Below are 16595 nucleotides of genomic sequence, written 5' to 3'. Positions count from 1 at the left end.
GATTGAACCCAGGACCTCGTGCATGCTAAGAATGTGTTCTACCACTGAGCTATACCCTCCCAGAACTGGTGTTTTAATGACTGAGAATATCTTCACATTTGTATTATATCATCTGCAAATAGAGATGGTTTTATTTTTTTTCCAATTCTTATGTTTCTAATTGATTTATCTTCTCAAATTGCACTGGTTAATACCTCCAGTATAAAGTAGTGGAGATATGGGTGTGCATATATATGTATATATACATACATTCAGTACATATACACACACATCTTTTATATTCATCTTAAGAAAGTACTATCAATTCCTGTTTCCTTGACTTTCTTTTAAAATCAGAAATGGGTGTTGAGTCCTGTCAAAGGCTTTTTTGGCCTTGCATTACTTTCCCATGGCTGCTGTAACAAATCACCACAAACGTGGTGACTTAAAACAACAGAAATGTATTATCTTACAGCTGTATTATTTTACAGGTCAAAAATCCAAAATCAGTACCACTGAGATGACATCAAGGTGTCAGCAGGGCCACACTCCCTCTGGAAGCTCTACGAGAGAATCTGTTCCTTATTTATCCCAGCTTCTGGTGGCTGCTGGCATTTCTTGGCTTGTGGCCACATCACTCCTGTCTTGCCTCCGTGGTCACATGCTTTTCCATTTCTGTGTCAAGTCTCCCTCTGCTTCCCTCTTGTAAGAACATTTGTAATTGCATTTAGGGCCCACCCAGATAATCCAGGATAATCTCCCCACTTCAGTATCCTTAATTTAATCTTATCTGCAAAAATTCTTTTTCCCATGTAAGGTAAGATCCATGGAGTCCAGGGATTAAAACCTCGGTATCTTTGGGGCCCATTGTTCCGCCTACCACATGCATCTATGGAGAAAGCCATGCTTTTTGATTTATTAAAATAATTTATTAGGTTAATAAATTTCCTAGTAATTAACCAACTTTGCATTCTTGGAATAAATCCCACTTAGTCATGGTAAATTCTCTTTTTATGTAGTATTGGATTATTTTTGCTCATATTTTATTTACTACTTTTTGATTGATATTTGTAAGTGATATTAGTCACTAACTTTCTTCTTTTTATTTTTTTGTTTGTTTGTTTGTTTGTTTTAGAGGAAGAGGGGAGGTAATTAGGTTTATTTATTTATTTTTAATGGAGGTACTGGGGATTGAACCCAGAACCTCGTGTCTGCTAAGCACACACTCTACCACTGAGCTGCACCCTCCCCCCAGTAACTTTCCTTTTTTATACTCTATTGAATCTAAGTATTGTGTTCTGCTTGCTTTATAAAGTGAATTAATACATTGTTTTTCAATTCCCATAAATTTATGGACCTTAGGAATATCTTTTTTTTCTCCTGAAGATTCAATAGTTCCATTCTCCTGTGAAAAAAATCCAGTTCTGTTGCTTTTTTCTGCTCCTTGATTACTTTCTCTGTTTTGTCTAAGAAAATTGGCCTGTTTAAGCATCCCATCTCAAATAGGGCAATTTTGGTAAACTGCATTTTCAGCATAAGCTAATCTGTTAGTCTTCCAAGTTTGGAGTCATACTGAGAAAAATCCCTTACCTCAATATTTAAAAAATATATGCATTCTATATTTTTTCTTACATATGTATGATTTCCATGTTCAGATCTTTAATTCATCAGATATTTATTTTAGAGCATGATGTTAGAAAGGGCTCTATATTTAGTTTTTGGCAAAATGGACATCATTGCTACAATAGTAATATTAATGGAATAAGCCATCATTTGCTTTCTGGTTGTAAATGCTTCCTTTATCAATTATTAAATCCCCATAGGTACATAAGGCAATTCCTGGACAGTTGTTTATTTTTTATTTACCTGATTATCAATTCTTAATGTCAGTAGCATAGTACTTTAAAATTTTTTGGTTACTTTATGCTGTTTTTTTATATAGTAGCGTAAATCTTCACTTATTATTCGTCTTTTCAACAATTTGTGGGCTATTTTCATTCACCTACTCTTTTTAGGTGGGCTTTAGAATGAACTTAAACATGAAAAGAAACTCCATTAAGATTTTGATTTTGATTGAAATTATTTTAACATTATAGATTTACTTGGGGAGAATTGAACCTTTTCAATATTAGACTTTTCCATCTTGAACTCCAGATATACTGAGATCTTTGCATTTTTTAAAGTAATGTTTCATAGTTTTCCTTCAAAAAGGCTTTATTCCTAGGTAGTTTATAGGTTTTGTTGGCATTGTGAATAAGATTTTGTATTTTAAATTACATTTTTATTAAAAAAATTTTTTTCACGGAGGCACTGGGGATTGAACCTCAGACCTCATTTATGCCAAGCACACACTACCACTGAGCTATACCCTTCCCCTAGACTACATTTTCAAATAGTTATTGTTGACAATTAAGAAAGCTATTACTTCTTTTTAAAAAAAAATTTAAATTAGTTCCTAGCTTTTCACTTCATAATCTCTGATTTACCAAGTAGATACTTGTATCCTCTAGAAATAATGACAATTTGATATTTTTGCCTCTGCCTGGAGTGAAAGAACTGAAGGGCATTTCCAGGACTTGAAAACTGTGCAGAACATTACTCTGTTTCAGTTTTTACTGTGGAAGCTTTGATGGTGCCTGGGGACAGTCGCCGTTGCTGCTCTGGCCTCCATGTCCTTGCGCGGAGCCCTCTGCAGGGTGGAGGCTCACCAGCTCTGGCTTTGGCACAAGGTCACGATCAGCTGCTCGGCCACCGCCGGGTGTGGGCAGGGCACTGGCCCGGGTCCCGGCGTCCTGCGCACACCCTCCCGGTTTCTCCAAGGCTGCTCCGGTTTTAGTCCCTGCTGTTGTGAGCTTGCGGTTTCGTAGGGCTTTGCTGGGAAAGTCTGTGGACTTGTTTTGTGTAATCAGGTTTCTATTTATTAATCTTCAGTGAAAATTCTGGGGATCGAACCCAGGACTTTGCTCGTGCTAGGCACACACTCTGCCACTGAGCTATACCCGCCCCCTGTTCTGTGTGGGTTGGAATACTGGCTTCTGACCTCTGTGCCTCTAGTCCCATCTGCTTCTTATATTACAGAAATTCCTACAAACTCCCATCTTCCTCATTGTGCTCTGAGCGGCCCGGGAACAGATAAGAGAGAAACGAAAGACTTCAATTTGCCATCTCTGAGGGATGGAGGTAGAAAGTCTTCAGATTATAAAAGCAATGTAACATATTATAGAAAATGTAGAAAATACTGAAACATGCTAAGAAGAGTATTGCTTTCAACAGTTTTGTGCGCATCCTTCTAGTCACATTTTTCCCTACAGTGGAGTCTTTGCACTGCACATTTTCTTAGATTTTACCTCCACTGAACGTGCTTCAGGTTGAGTAGAGTTGCCTTTGTAATCAACCTGTTCACCTGACAGGAGGGACACTTAGACATGTGCAAACATCAAGTGTGGATCCAGGCTGGACGGAGCTGCGGGTGTGTGACTGAGGGCTCAGGGGGTGAGACTTGCTCACTGTGGGCCTGTAGGGCTGGCTGGCGTGCGAACTGGGGTGGGGTTTTATTCTTGCCTTCATGATCTATTACTATGGCTTAAGAGAAGATTTAAGGGCACAAATGTTGCAGTGATTTTGATTTTAGATTTAGGAAAACATGGCCAAAAACGGCAGTTTCCACATCCCTTGCTGAGGCATTCCTGACAGCTTTCCAACTGCTTCCTCAGATGACAACATACTTATTTTTGAATAACTAACAGCTATATGTCTTTCACTGTTGTCTGCTCTCAATGAAAAAAAAAGATCATCTGGTTCAAACACATATGCTGTTTTGTTTTTGTGATCTGGTCTTGGAAAATTCTGGATGTGTCTTCCTTAATTTCTTTAGCTTGTGAAACACTCGACAAACTCAAAGCACATCACCTCATTCGATCCTTCCAAAAATCCCCATTTTACAATCTAGTAAATTAACATTCAGAGGGATCGAGCTCTTAGCTCCCAGTCCCAGAGCTCTTGTGTAGAAGAGCTGGGACTCAAACCCACGTATGGCATTAAAGCTTGTGTGTGTCGCCTTTAGAACTGCAGGGAAATACACTGACTGGCAAAAAGTTAGACGTGGTTCTTGTCTGCAAACGAGAAGCTGTGTGGTTGAGTGGTTTCTGAATACAGAGCCAGTTTCTTGTCCTATAAAATGAAGATCATAATTAGACCTCTGTCATAGGATTGTTATAAGAATTAAGCAAGACATCCCATGCAAAATACTTGGTCTGCTGTTTGGAGCACAGCAAGCATTCAAAGTATATAGGGCCTAATTATTAATATTAATTAACCATAATTAATCCATGTTTGCAGACAAAGTGAGTTGATCCATTTGGTTTTGCCACTTTGGGTAAAAAAGATAGGAAAGAAAATGCAAAGGAAAGATTAAGCTTGAGAGCCCAAGGATGCCCTTGGTCTTTATTCCAAGTCTGCTGTTGCCAGATAGCTTATAATAAATAACAGAGATTTGGATAATACTGTTGGCTGAGAGTTAAAACAGTTCGTTGTGGTTGGAGGCAGCGATGAGGAGATTGTCTCTTCCCTGTATCTTATCTTCTCCAGCTGTAAACATGGAAATAGCTCCTGTCTCACTGTCTTTATGGAGCATGTTGTGGTCCTTTAATGCAAAGTGCAGCACACTTAAGCATCCCGTGGCCAGTCTTCAAACAAAGGCAGCCTTTGTGTGTCACACAAAGTCAGTGCCTCCTCCCCATTCTTGGACTGGGAGGCTCTCTGGGCTTCCAAAGGGCAATTTGCTAATTTGCATTTTTTTCCCTCCAAATGGGAGGTTATAAAATGAAATGCAAATATTGGAGAGTCTTCTCGGTCCTCTTCTCCTTTGCGGTTTCCTCAGTCATTCTCTCCCTGCCCCTTTCTGCTGTGTTCTCTAGCTCCATGTGCGTGTGACCTGCTTTCTTCTTGCAGTCAGCCCCTCCAGGTGGGAACCATGATTGCTCTTTTGTCTTTTATAATTTCTATGGCAGCCGTTCTCGCACGGCACTACCGTCCTTGGAGGGGCGTACAAAGTGGAGATTTCCCCACCCCAGGTTCAGAATCCGCAGGTCAGGGGTGAGACCTAGGGGTCTGCCTGTTTACTGAGCTGCCTGGGTGATTCCGGCTTGGGTGGCCCTTGGAGCCCATGTCTAGGGAAACTGAAACTGTGTTGCAGACGTCATGATAGGATGGACGTGAAATGCAGCACAGAATTGGGTGTGGGGATGCTCTGGCAGCAGCATCTGTAATGCTGGTGGTGACTTGGGGACTGCAGGTTCTCTCTGCTTCCTCTCTGCCTCTGCACCTTCTGCCCACATGATGGAAGCAAATTCTCAGGGGCCCCTGCAGCATGAGCCTCCAGGCTGGGCAGGAAGGAGGGGTACATGTGACTGAGACCAGAGCAGAGCTGGGGGAGCTGGCGGCGGTGGAGTTACCCTCCTCTAGGCAGCTCACGGGGACGTCCTTCTTGTCTGAGCCCACGCCCTCGACCTGGACTGCCCATGGGCATCGCGGCAAGACTGGTTTATTGCTCTTTGGCTCACACGTCTCCTGGATCTGGTGCGCCTGTGCTCGCTGCTGGATCTGGCAAAATGTTTCTCTTAAAGAAATTTAAGTGGCATTATGGTAGTTAAAGCACTAAGCCATTGATTAAAACTTGAATGCTGTTTACATCTTTATAATTTGGGCATTATTAAACCTTACATTCTGGGTCTTCAGGAGGTTTTCCGGGTCCTTGGATCTGCCTTCCCTTCTTTTTCATCTCCCTGCCTCACCCAGGACTCCGAGACCAGATCCATTTCCAAGGCTTACCTTCCTCTATTCTTTCTTGTGACACCTCCACCCCCCATTATTCCTCTGATACCTGATCAATGTTTTTTGGCTTTTAATTTTTTTGAGGTGTAATTTACATATGATGAAATGCACAGATTAATGAGTTTTTGAAAACTGCACTTATCTGTACAACTCACACCTCTATAGAAGGATCTTGATAGGATGTGAGTCACATGGGTGTGTGTATTTCCATCATTCCAGGAAGTTCCCCTGTGGGACCCTTCCCAGCCCACCCTCAATATCTCCCCTGACTCAGGCAATCACTGTTTTATTTCTTTTCTAAAAAAATTTAAATTTTTTAGTTTTTTATTTTTTAGTTTTTTCAGGGTAATTAGGTTTATTTATTATTATTACTTTTTAATGGAGGTACTGGGGATTGAACCCAGGACCTTGTGCATGCTAAGCACTGCACTCTATTTCTCTCCTGTTTTACTTCTTTTACCATAGAAGTAAGTCCTAGAACTGCTTGTGTGTCCTAGAACTTCATATAAATGGGATCGTACAGCAAGTAATTTTTGTGTCCAGCATCTTTCATAACATAGTGTTTTTGAGATTCATCCATACTGTTTCACTGTCAGTGGTTCCTTTCCTTTTCATGGCTGAGTAGTATTCCATTGCATGAACATATCACAACTTATTTATTATTCATCAGTTGTTAGACACTCAGGCTATTTCCAGTTTTTGGCTATTGTGAATAGAAGTCCTATGAACATTCTTGTACAAGTCTCTTTATGGACATATGTCTTCCTTTCACTTGGGTAAATGCTTCGGGGTAAAACTTTGGATGCTAGGGTATACGCATGTTTAGCTTTCTGAGAAATTACCATTTTTCAAAATGATTGTACCATTTTTACACACTCATCAGTGATGAGTGAGAGCTTTGTTAGTCCAACATCCTTGCCTATGGTCAATGCTGACTTTTTCTGAGTTTTTGTATACATATATTTTTTATTAAAGTGTAGTCAGTTTAGGATGTTATGTTAATTTCTGCTGTACAGCAGTGATGACTTTAATTTCAGCTGTTCTAGAGGGCAGGGAGTAGATATCATTGTGACTTTAATTTGAATTTCTCTGTCATGTTAAGCAACTTGTCATGAACTTTTCGGCCAAAGGAATATCTTCCGTGAAGTACTTATGAAGTTCAACTACTTTGCCCAATTTTTATTGGATTGCTTGTATTTTTATAGCTAATTTGTTGGTGTTATTTATATATTTGGGATACAAGTCCTTTGACAGACCTATTATGAATATCTTCTCCCAGCCTGTGGCTTCTCATTTAATTTTCTTTATAATCTCCTTTGATGAGCAGAGGTTTTTAGTTTTGATGAAGTCCAATTTCTCAGTTTTTTTCTTTTACAGTTCATATATTTTGTATTCTCCCTTAGAAATATTTTCCTGCCTCAAGGCTTCAAAGGTATTTGCCCATGTTTTCGTCTGAAAATTTTATATTTTGGTTTTGCATCTGAGTCTGTGACCTATCTCACATTAGTTGTGTGAGCAGTGTGTGTAGAGTGAGCAGCATGAGCAGTGTGAGCAGTGTGTGCAGTGTGAGCAGTGTGCACAGTGTGCAGTGTGTGTAGTGTGAGCAGTGTGTGTATGAGTAGTGTGTGTAGTGTGAGCAATGTGAGCAGTGTAAGCAGTGTGAGCTATGTGTGCAGTGTGAGCAGTATTGCAGTGTGGAGTGTGTATAGTGTGACAATGTGAGCAGTATAAACAGTGTGTGAGGTGTGAGCAGTGGGAGCTGTGTGTGCAGTGTGAACAATGTTAGCAGTATGAGCAGTGTGTGTAGTGTGAGCAGTGTGTGCAGTATCAACAGTGTGAGCAGTGTGTGTAGTGAACAGTGTGAGCAGTGTGTGCAGTGTGAACAATGTTAGCAGTATGAGCAGTGTGTGTAGTGTGAGCAGTGTGTGCAGTATCAACAGTGTGAGCAGTGTGTGAAGTTGAGCAGTGTGTGTAATGTGAGCAGCGTGAGCAGTGTGAGCTGTGTGTGCTATGTGATCAGTGTGCTCGGTGTGCAGTATGTGCAGTGTGAAAAATGAGAGCAGTACGTGCCGTGTGTCTAGTCTAAGCAATGTGAGCTGTGTTTGCAGTGTGAGCAGTTTGCACAGTGTGCAGTGTGAGCAGCGTGAGCAGCATGTGCAATGTGTGTAGTGAGCAGTGTGTCTAGTGTGAGCAGTGTGAGCAGTGTGTGCAGTGTAAGCAGTGTTTGCAGTGTGTGTAGTATTGTGTGCAGTGTGAGCAGTATGTGTAGTGAGTACCGTGTGCAGTGTGAGCAGTGTGTGTAGAGTGAGCAGTGTGTGCAGTTGAGCAGCGTGTGCAGTGTGAGCAATGTGTATAGTGTGAGCAGTGCCTGTAGTGAGCAGTGTGTGTAGTGTGAGCAGTATGGGCAATGTGTGCAGTATGTGTAGTGAGCAGTGTCAACAGTGTGAGCAGTGTGTGCAGTGTGAATAGTGTTAGCAGTGTGAGCATTGTGTGCAGTGTGTGCAGTATGAGCAGAGGGTGCAGTGTGAGCAAGGTAAGCAGTGTGTATAGTGTGAGCAGTGTTAGCAGTCTGAGCTGTGTGTGCAGTGTTAGCAGTGTGCTGTGTGTGCAGTGTGAACAATGTGAGCAGTACTAGCAGTGTGAGCATGTGAGCAGTGTGTGCAGTGTTTGTAGTGATAAGTGTAAGCAGTGTGAGCATGTGAGCAGAGTGAGCAGTGTAAGCACTGTGTGTAGAGTGAACAGTGTGAGCAGTGTTTGTACTTTAAGCAGTGTGTGCAGTGTGTGCATTTTGAGCAGTGTGTGCAGTGTACAGTGTGTGTAGTGCTAGCAATGTGAGCAGTGTGTGCAGTGTGAGCAGAGGCATGTGTGTCTCTTCCTAGCTTCTGTCCTGCTCCATTGATCCCCTCATCTGGCCCTCAGATCAGTGCTGTACTGTTTTGATTACTGTAACTTCCCAGAAAGTTGTGAAGTCAGGTGGTAAGAAATCTCCAACTCTGTTTTTCTTAAAAAAAAATTTTTTTTTTTTTGCCTGTTCTAGGTCCTTTAATTCCACATAAGTTTTAGGCTAATTTGCAGATTTCTACAGAAAAAACTTCCAGGATTTTGATGGTATTATGTTGATTCTCTAGATGAATGTGGAGAAAATTGATGTTTTAACAACATTTACTCTTTCATTCCACAAACATGGTATATAGCTACTTTTATTTTCATTTCTACCAGTAATGCATTGTAATTTTTAGTGAAGGAAGCTTGTATAACCTTTTAAGCATTTATTCCTAGTATTTTGTATCTTTTATGTCATGTAAATGATGTTTAACTTTTTTGATGTATGGAAATATAATTGATTTCTGTGCACTGACCTTGTGCCTTGAAACCTTGTTAAATTCATTAGTTCTAGTAATTTGGGGGGTAAATTCCTTAAGATTTTCTATGTTCACAGTCATGTTGCCTGCAAACAAAGGCAGTTTTACTATTTCCATTCTGGCACATATACTCTTTTTTTTTTTTTTAATCTTTTTTTGTAGGGGGAGGTAATTAGGTTTAATTATTTATTTTATTAGTGGAGATACTGGGGGTTGAACCCAGGACCTTGTGCACGCTAGGCATGTGCTCCACCACTGAGCTATCCCCTCCCCCTCGGCTCGTACACTCTTAATTTTTTTCTTGCCTGATTTCCTCCTCATTAGGAGGAAAGTGCTCAGTCTTTCCCCATTAAGCTGTTAACTGTAGGCTTTTGTAGATGTGCTTTGTCAGATTGAGGACATAGATAATTTGTGTTTTTTCTTTCAGTCTCTTGTTTTTTGATCAACACAGCTATGGGTTTACTGATTTTATTTAACTTTTCAAGGGACTAAGTTTTGGTTTCATTAGTTTTCTCTATTGTTTGTCCATCTCTATTTCATTGCATTCCATTAATTTTTATTTCCTTCCTTCTCCTTACTGCAGGTTTAAATTTCTTCTTTCTGTAGCTCCACAAAGTGAGAGCTTAGATCATTAATTTTAAAGCCTTTTTTTTCTTTTCTAATATTAGCATTTGGAGCCACAAGTGTCCCTACAAGCACTATTTGCTGCATCTCATAAATTCTGATGTGTTGTTTCCTCCACTATCTGTTGGTTTAAAACATCTTCCAGTTTCTTGTTGAATCCCAGACATTTAAAAAAGACTCAATTTAAATCTTATTTCTTCTCTTTCCTGATGATCCTAGCCTACTTTTTCTTTTCCACCTCATTTATTATATCTTTTCTCTATATAGTCTTATATTCTATTTTAGTCTCTAATTTTCCTTATGCATACATGTTTGTTTTGTGTACATGCCTTTTAATGACTCCCTAAGTGAACAATGGGCTCTCTGATTGTAAGAGCTGTCATATTTCAGTATGTCACATTTCAGTAGTTGATATACAGTTAGCAGGCATTTCTTCAACACCATTAACGTGGAAGCTATTGTGGGTGATAAAGATTGGGTGTAATCCAGATGTGCTTTACAAAGTTAATTTTTGGAAGATATTAATTAATGATGCAAAATAATATACTAAGAGATACTAAGAGCCAAATGGGGGGGGGGTCAGCATCCAACACTCCAGGTATTCAAAAGAGGGAAAGGAGACTGTGGGACAAATTATTTGAGGAGGACTTCAGAGAGGATGTGGGATTTGAATTGGCCCTGAAGCATAGGTGGGATTTCAGTGAAGAGGAGGAGATGCCCTTCCCATCATGGGGAAATCACATGCAAAGGTCCTGGGGTAGAAATGTACACTGCCCACTTGGTGTACAGGGGAGAGACCAGCATGGGAAAAGCCAGGGGAGAGAATCAGGGCTACTGGGAAGCAGGATATGGGGCTATGGGTTTGGCACACCCTTTTCTGACGGCAAGTCTGTGGTACCATCCTGGTCCTCATACAGTTTTCTTTCCTGCTTTGCCCTCCTATTCTGACTCCTGCCAGTCAGAGCTTCTCCCCAGTGCTCTCTGAGTAGCATAGGAAGGAGGGTCCGGGCCAAATCCCCCACCACTTTGAACTTGGCCGTGGGCATTCTTTGTTTTCTCTTGGAGACCTCCTTTCTTGGTTGCCTCTGGAGTCAGTCACTCCTCTGAAGCAGCAGTTCTGGTTTTTTAAGGCTGGTGGCCAAGAGGCCTGGTGATTAGGTTTGTTTCCAGGAAATCCTAGTCTGGCGCCACCCTCCCTGCCCAGCTCAAAGAGTCCACACCCTTGATTAAGAAAAAGAAAACCCCCGTTTTGAAGTCAAGTGTACTTCTCTAGGAAGACCAAAGCATTTCTGTCTGCAAATCAGCAAGGACATTGACCCTTTGAGCCCATTCATCCCCTCACTCCCTTTGGAGTCTTTGTGTTCATTGTTCTGATGTATCTGGCTGGGAACACAACTCACATTTTCATCCCCCAGAATTATACTGTGGACCTTTGGTGTGCATAATATTAAGCTAGATTTTTGGTGTGTGTGTGTGTGTGTGCAGGAGTGGTTCAAGACTTGGAAGAAGCTGCGGGCCCTTGCAGGAGTGTTGGGACAGCAGGCCACTCTCCTGGGGGACACCAAAGAGCAAGCTCAGAGCTGGGCATTCTGAAAGCCCAGAGGAGGGAGCATTAGGGCTGCTCGGGAAGGCTGCCAGAAACTGTGCAGGGTGAGGGGCTGCATTTGGATTCAGGAGGGGATAATGTAAGCGTCGTCTTAGAGTTGCCACTGAGCACTGCATTTCAGGGGCAGTCCGAGGCTTGCACGGCTAAGACGGAAGTGTGTGTGCAGGTGGGTGGAGAAATGGGGCTTTGGTGCAGGCTACTTCCTTGGGCTTCCTTCCCAAGGCCTAAAACTAGGCTCAAACAACAGCCACAACCTGTAGAATTAAACATATTTCTAACTTAGATTTATTTATATACTCATGTGTAAAGTTTCTTATACTTACAATAATCTGTTTTTTTAAATGCTGTGTGAGTTATGGTCAGTTAAGTTTCTGGATCCAGGTTGAAATCAGCGTCAGTCCCGCTGGGTCGCTCTGGGACCCCTGTCTGCTCAGCCAGGCCGTGACAAGTGGCAGCAAATGGAAGAGAGCAATTCTGCTTGGCCAGTGTCCAGGGCTGGGTAGAGAGTTGTCTTCAGGAGGTCCCTACCCCACCCAGTCGCAGAGTCGCACCTCCCTCAGCAAACTGAGGGCTGGACTGGAGGTGGTGACTTCGAAGGTCCCCAGGACACACCCAGAGGCTACCTAACCAACCTCCCTAAGGGACTGGAGTCTGGATCATACCACCTATTACATGCACTTGGGGGAAACCGGGGAATCAGCCACATGGGGGCACTTCAGGGGCTGTCTTTAGAACGCCTGGCTTGTTGGTTTGGGGAGCTAATGGGACTTTGATTTTTAAAATATACTGCATCGAGGACTGCTGCTTTGGGAGACTGAGGCAGCTTCCTCCAACCTCAGAGCACATGGTATAATAAACTAGGAATAAATGGCTCATTTAAAGTTAAAAAGTTGGAGCCAGACAATGCGGAGCCCACTGGCTGCTGGGCTCCCCTTCCTGTTACGGTGGGAAGCCGGCCCCTCTCCCTACTCTTGGGGCCTGGCTCAGCGATGCCCCTGACCCTCAGACCAGGCTTCTTGGCTGTGGGAAGAGATGACAGGGTCAAGCTCTGGTCACAGGGAACACCATGTACCCCGGTTTGGTGTGAGAGAGTTTCCCCTTGGTGGGATGAAGGGTCACCCTGTGAGGGCCGGGGTTGGGTTCTGGCTCCCTGTCTGCCCTGATCAGGGCATGGTGGGGACCCTGGGAGGGGCCCTGAGCCCGGCCATCTCCTTCATCCATGTGCCTCTCAATCCTCTGTCACTTCCTTCCTGTTTTGTGGCCCTTTCGTTGCATAATTTAAAGAACTTTTCCATGGCTACATGCACTCCCAACTTCTCTTTTGTCCTTCTTGGTCACATGTGTCTGGGAGGTAAAGTGTCTCAGAAACTCCCCACGGCCGGCTTCCCCGTGTCCCACCCCGTCCGCGCTCTGGGCCTCTGGGCTGCTGACACTGCGGTCCCCAGGCTGACACAGGGTTGTTTTTCTCCCCAGAGCCCAGACATCCTCAGCACCGTTGGCTACGACAGCATCATCCAGCATCTGAACAACGGCCGCAAGAACTGCAAAGAGTTTGAAGACTTTTTAAAAGAAAGGTGCGTGTGTTTCTCTCCGGAGACGGAGCGCGCAGACCGCTCCTACACGGACAGGGACCACTGGCTGGTTTTGTTTGTTTTTTTAATAGTTCCCAAGACCCTCTGCTATACGATATGAAATGATACCCAGGAAGCAAATGATATCTTTGTTCTAAAGCTCTTAGGAACCCGTTTGAGAGAGAAGATTTATGAATGAAACAGCAAACAAAATATAATAAAATACTAAGTTATGTGACACGGATAATCCTGAAGGACCTCACGGGAGAGGGGAGATGGCAGAGGACTGGCCGAAAGGGAGGAGGAGGTCCTTGAAGGGTCCCTCGACTCCATAGTTGGGGGGCTTTGGTGGGCAGAGAAATGTCCTGATATCTATGGGAGGACAGCAGGCTGGCTGGGTGGTGACAAGGGGGCAGGGCCTGGGTCATGGATCCCTGGGTTGAGGGAGCAGCGAGAAGGATGCAGGGGCCAGTTATGGCCCTCCAGAGGGCAGTGGTCTGGGGGGATCGGCATGGTTTAGAGGATTTCTTTTCCCTTCCCTATCCTTCCTTCCTTTATTAATTTAATTTAATTTTTTATATATATATTTTTATCAAAGTATAGTCAGTTTACAATTGTGTCCATTTCTGGTGTACAGCACAATACTTCAGTCATATAGGAACATACATATATTTATTTTTGTATTCCTTTTAACCATATGTTACTACAAGATATTGAATATAGTTCCCTGTGCCATACAGTATAAACTTGTTATTTCCTTCCCTTCCTTTAAGATTAAAAAAAATTCTATGCTTAATGGGGTAAGTTGGTTTTGTGGAAGGTCTTATCCATCTGGAATACGCCATTTCCCTCTGATTCTGGATAAAGGAGTACATTAGGGGATTCTGAGCCAAAGATCTGGACCCAAACTGATGAGCAGGTGCTGTTTGTAAGGCAGTGAGTGAGAATCGTAACTTGGAGATACAGACATCGAAGTGCGTTCCATCAAATCGCTTTATTTTCTACTCAAGAGAACATTTGGGAACATCAAACTCGCACTGCTTGCTCATGCTCAGATGGCGAGGCCCCTCCCCTTGAACTCTTTCAAAAGTCCAGGGGAGCCGAGCACTGCCCCTCTGTGTGTCTCAGGAGGGGTGGACAGAGAAGGGTCTGTCCACTGTCAGGCTGCATGGAGCTGGTCACCGCCCCTCCTCCACTGAGGGACCAGCCTCCCTCTTCTATCCCACGCTGGTTGACAGTGGTGACACCAAGTTACAACTTCCCTGTCTCTTGACAGGCCCTGGAGGTGGGCTTCCTCCTTTCTTCAAAAGAGCTCCAACCAAGTAGCAAGCACCCGAGAGTTTCCCCAACTGTGTGGGACATAGAGACTGCAGAACATCCCTTGCTTTATGTGTTTCTCTTCCAGTTAGGGCTTTTATACTTTTTTTTTCCTGGAAATGAAAGAGCCTTGCTGTACATGCATGAAGGAGGTGTTGGCTAAAGCTTCTGCTGTCCAGATAGGACCATCCAAGGGTCCCCTGACGCAACGGGGATGGTGGGATGGTGGTGAAAATCAGTGGTGTCTATGTTGCTTTGACTGTAACCCTCAGTAGGAAGTACATTTTATATTATCACCCTTTATACATGTGCATAAAACTAAAGTTTCATGAGACATTACTACCCTATTGTTCTATTCAATTCTACTTAATTAAAAACGGCTGGTCATAACCCATTGAATTGATTTATGGTTGACAAATGGGTCATGACCCACAGGTTGAAAAATACAAGTCCAAACAGATCTCAAAAGCTAAGATCTCACTTTTAAAATGTTTTGCAAACGTACATGGGCAAGAAGAGAAACTATATGCAAATTAAAATTATTAAATTTTTTTTACTGTGTTTCTAGTATATGGTTGTTTTTTTCTGCAGGAGTTTCATAGCAAAAGAAACCAGTCCTATGCTCTGATTTTGGGAAGAATCTGCTGGCGTCAGGCTAGAGTGTCAGATATGTACACCCGGGGGTGGGGACCTGAGGGCCCTGAGCAAGTGACCTTCCTGGCCCTGGGCCTCCTTTCCTGGCAGTGTGCGTGCTGAGCCACTGAGCTCGTGTGTCCCGTTCAGGGCTAACTTGCGTGAGGAAGTGCAGTCCTCTTTAGGTTTAGGGGGTCCAGCTTTTCCTGCTGTCGCAGGTGTGGGCTGCTTGTGGGACCTGGGACTCAGTCTGCCGAGTCTGGGCCCGAGTCTGATGTTGCCAAAATGCCCTCCTCTGGTCTGGAGCACTGCTTTACTGAGCTGCGTCGGTTTCAAACCCTGGCAGATCCGGCGTCCATATGGACTGGACGGAAAACACACACAGACACAGGGGCAAAGATACCAGCAGCCTGTTGTGCATTATTTATTATATTTATTATTTTTGTTCACTGAGTGTAATCACATACATTTCTACAATTTTTATTATATGCAGATAAACATGCCCTGTGTGGTAGTTTTAAGACCTGCACCCTGCCCTTAAAAGCACTGAAGTCCCACCACGGACCTCTCTGGAGTTTCTGGCAGCTCAACCTGCCCGGGGGCAGCAAGGTGAAGGGGGAGATACTGCACTTCCCAGGGGAGCTTCCTCCCCCACATTCTCCAGATGGAACTAAGACTGCGTTTCTCCTTGTTGTATTTTATTTCCCTTACAGAAACCAGGAGGTATCCTTTTCCTTGGTTGCACCAGGTGGATCGCAGTAAATCCTCCTACTCTTCATTTGAGGATGCATAGAGCAATCTAGATGTAGTGCCACATGCAGCTCTGGGGCAGGCAGAATGCTGCCTTCGTTACATCTGTATTGCCCTGGGCCATGTCTCAGTGTGTGCTCTGCAGCTGACCGGTCCCCAGTAAGTCCTGGGTGACTTACTGTAACGCAGCAAGTAACAAACGATCCATCAGTAAATTGTAAATTTGCCTCGTGTACCTTCCATCGGCTGGAAAGGCATACTGATGATTCTGATAAGGGCAGCCACAGCCCACCCCTGAAGAGCTACACAGTAACAAGTACACACTGAGCATTTGCTGAGCTGTGCCAGGAGCATTACTACAGTAACACTGAGGTTTACACATCCCTTTGGAATTTTTTTTTTTTATTGAGGTATAATCAGTTTACAATGTTGTGTCAGTTTCTGGTGTACAGCACAAGCCTTTGGAATATTCTCCTTTGATGCACATCAATTGCACGAGATATTATTATTTCCATTTTCATTGCATGAAAATGTAGCTCTTTCAGTGAGGTTGGAAAAGTAACTCACCATGGGAACCTAGAAATTGGGAATCCACAGTGGCTCCAAAGGATGGCAACAGACCCTGTATTAATTAATGACTCACCAACTGTGGGCAGAAGGGCAGGTGACTTTCTGGGAGGATGAGCTTGTTCCCAGCATGGAGGTGGTCTCACCCTCCCTTTCCCTTCTGGTCCGTACATTCTCACTCATTACACCCACTCTCTCTCTTCCAGCCAGACAGCTTTATGAATGAGCATGCTTTGCAAGTCTCTGCCTCTACACCTTTGCACCATTATTTCCCCACCCAGAATGTCCTCCTTTCTCCTCGATACCCAAGTAAATTCTCCCAATCTTTCAAAGTCCGGGTCAAATTTACTTCTT

The 16595-nt window shown here is 43.4% G+C and overlaps 1 protein-coding gene across 1 annotated transcript in view; it reads left to right on the top strand.

The window, feature by feature from the left end:
- Nucleotides 1-16595, top strand: part of PSTPIP2 (proline-serine-threonine phosphatase interacting protein 2) — a 74608-nt gene that overhangs the window by 26010 nt on the left and 32003 nt on the right. The window contains exon 2 of the mRNA XM_074355154.1: nt 12877-12977. Within this exon, the coding sequence (XP_074211255.1) occupies nt 12877-12977 (101 nt within the window). The remainder of the gene's footprint in view (nt 1-12876; nt 12978-16595) is intronic.

The sequence above is a fragment of the Camelus bactrianus genome, chromosome 30, assembly GCF_048773025.1.
Source record: "Camelus bactrianus isolate YW-2024 breed Bactrian camel chromosome 30, ASM4877302v1, whole genome shotgun sequence".
In the NCBI taxonomy this organism is placed as follows: domain Eukaryota; kingdom Metazoa; phylum Chordata; class Mammalia; order Artiodactyla; family Camelidae; genus Camelus; species Camelus bactrianus.
The sequence above is the reverse complement of the archived record's forward strand: the minus strand, read 5'-3'. Positions and strand labels throughout refer to the sequence as shown.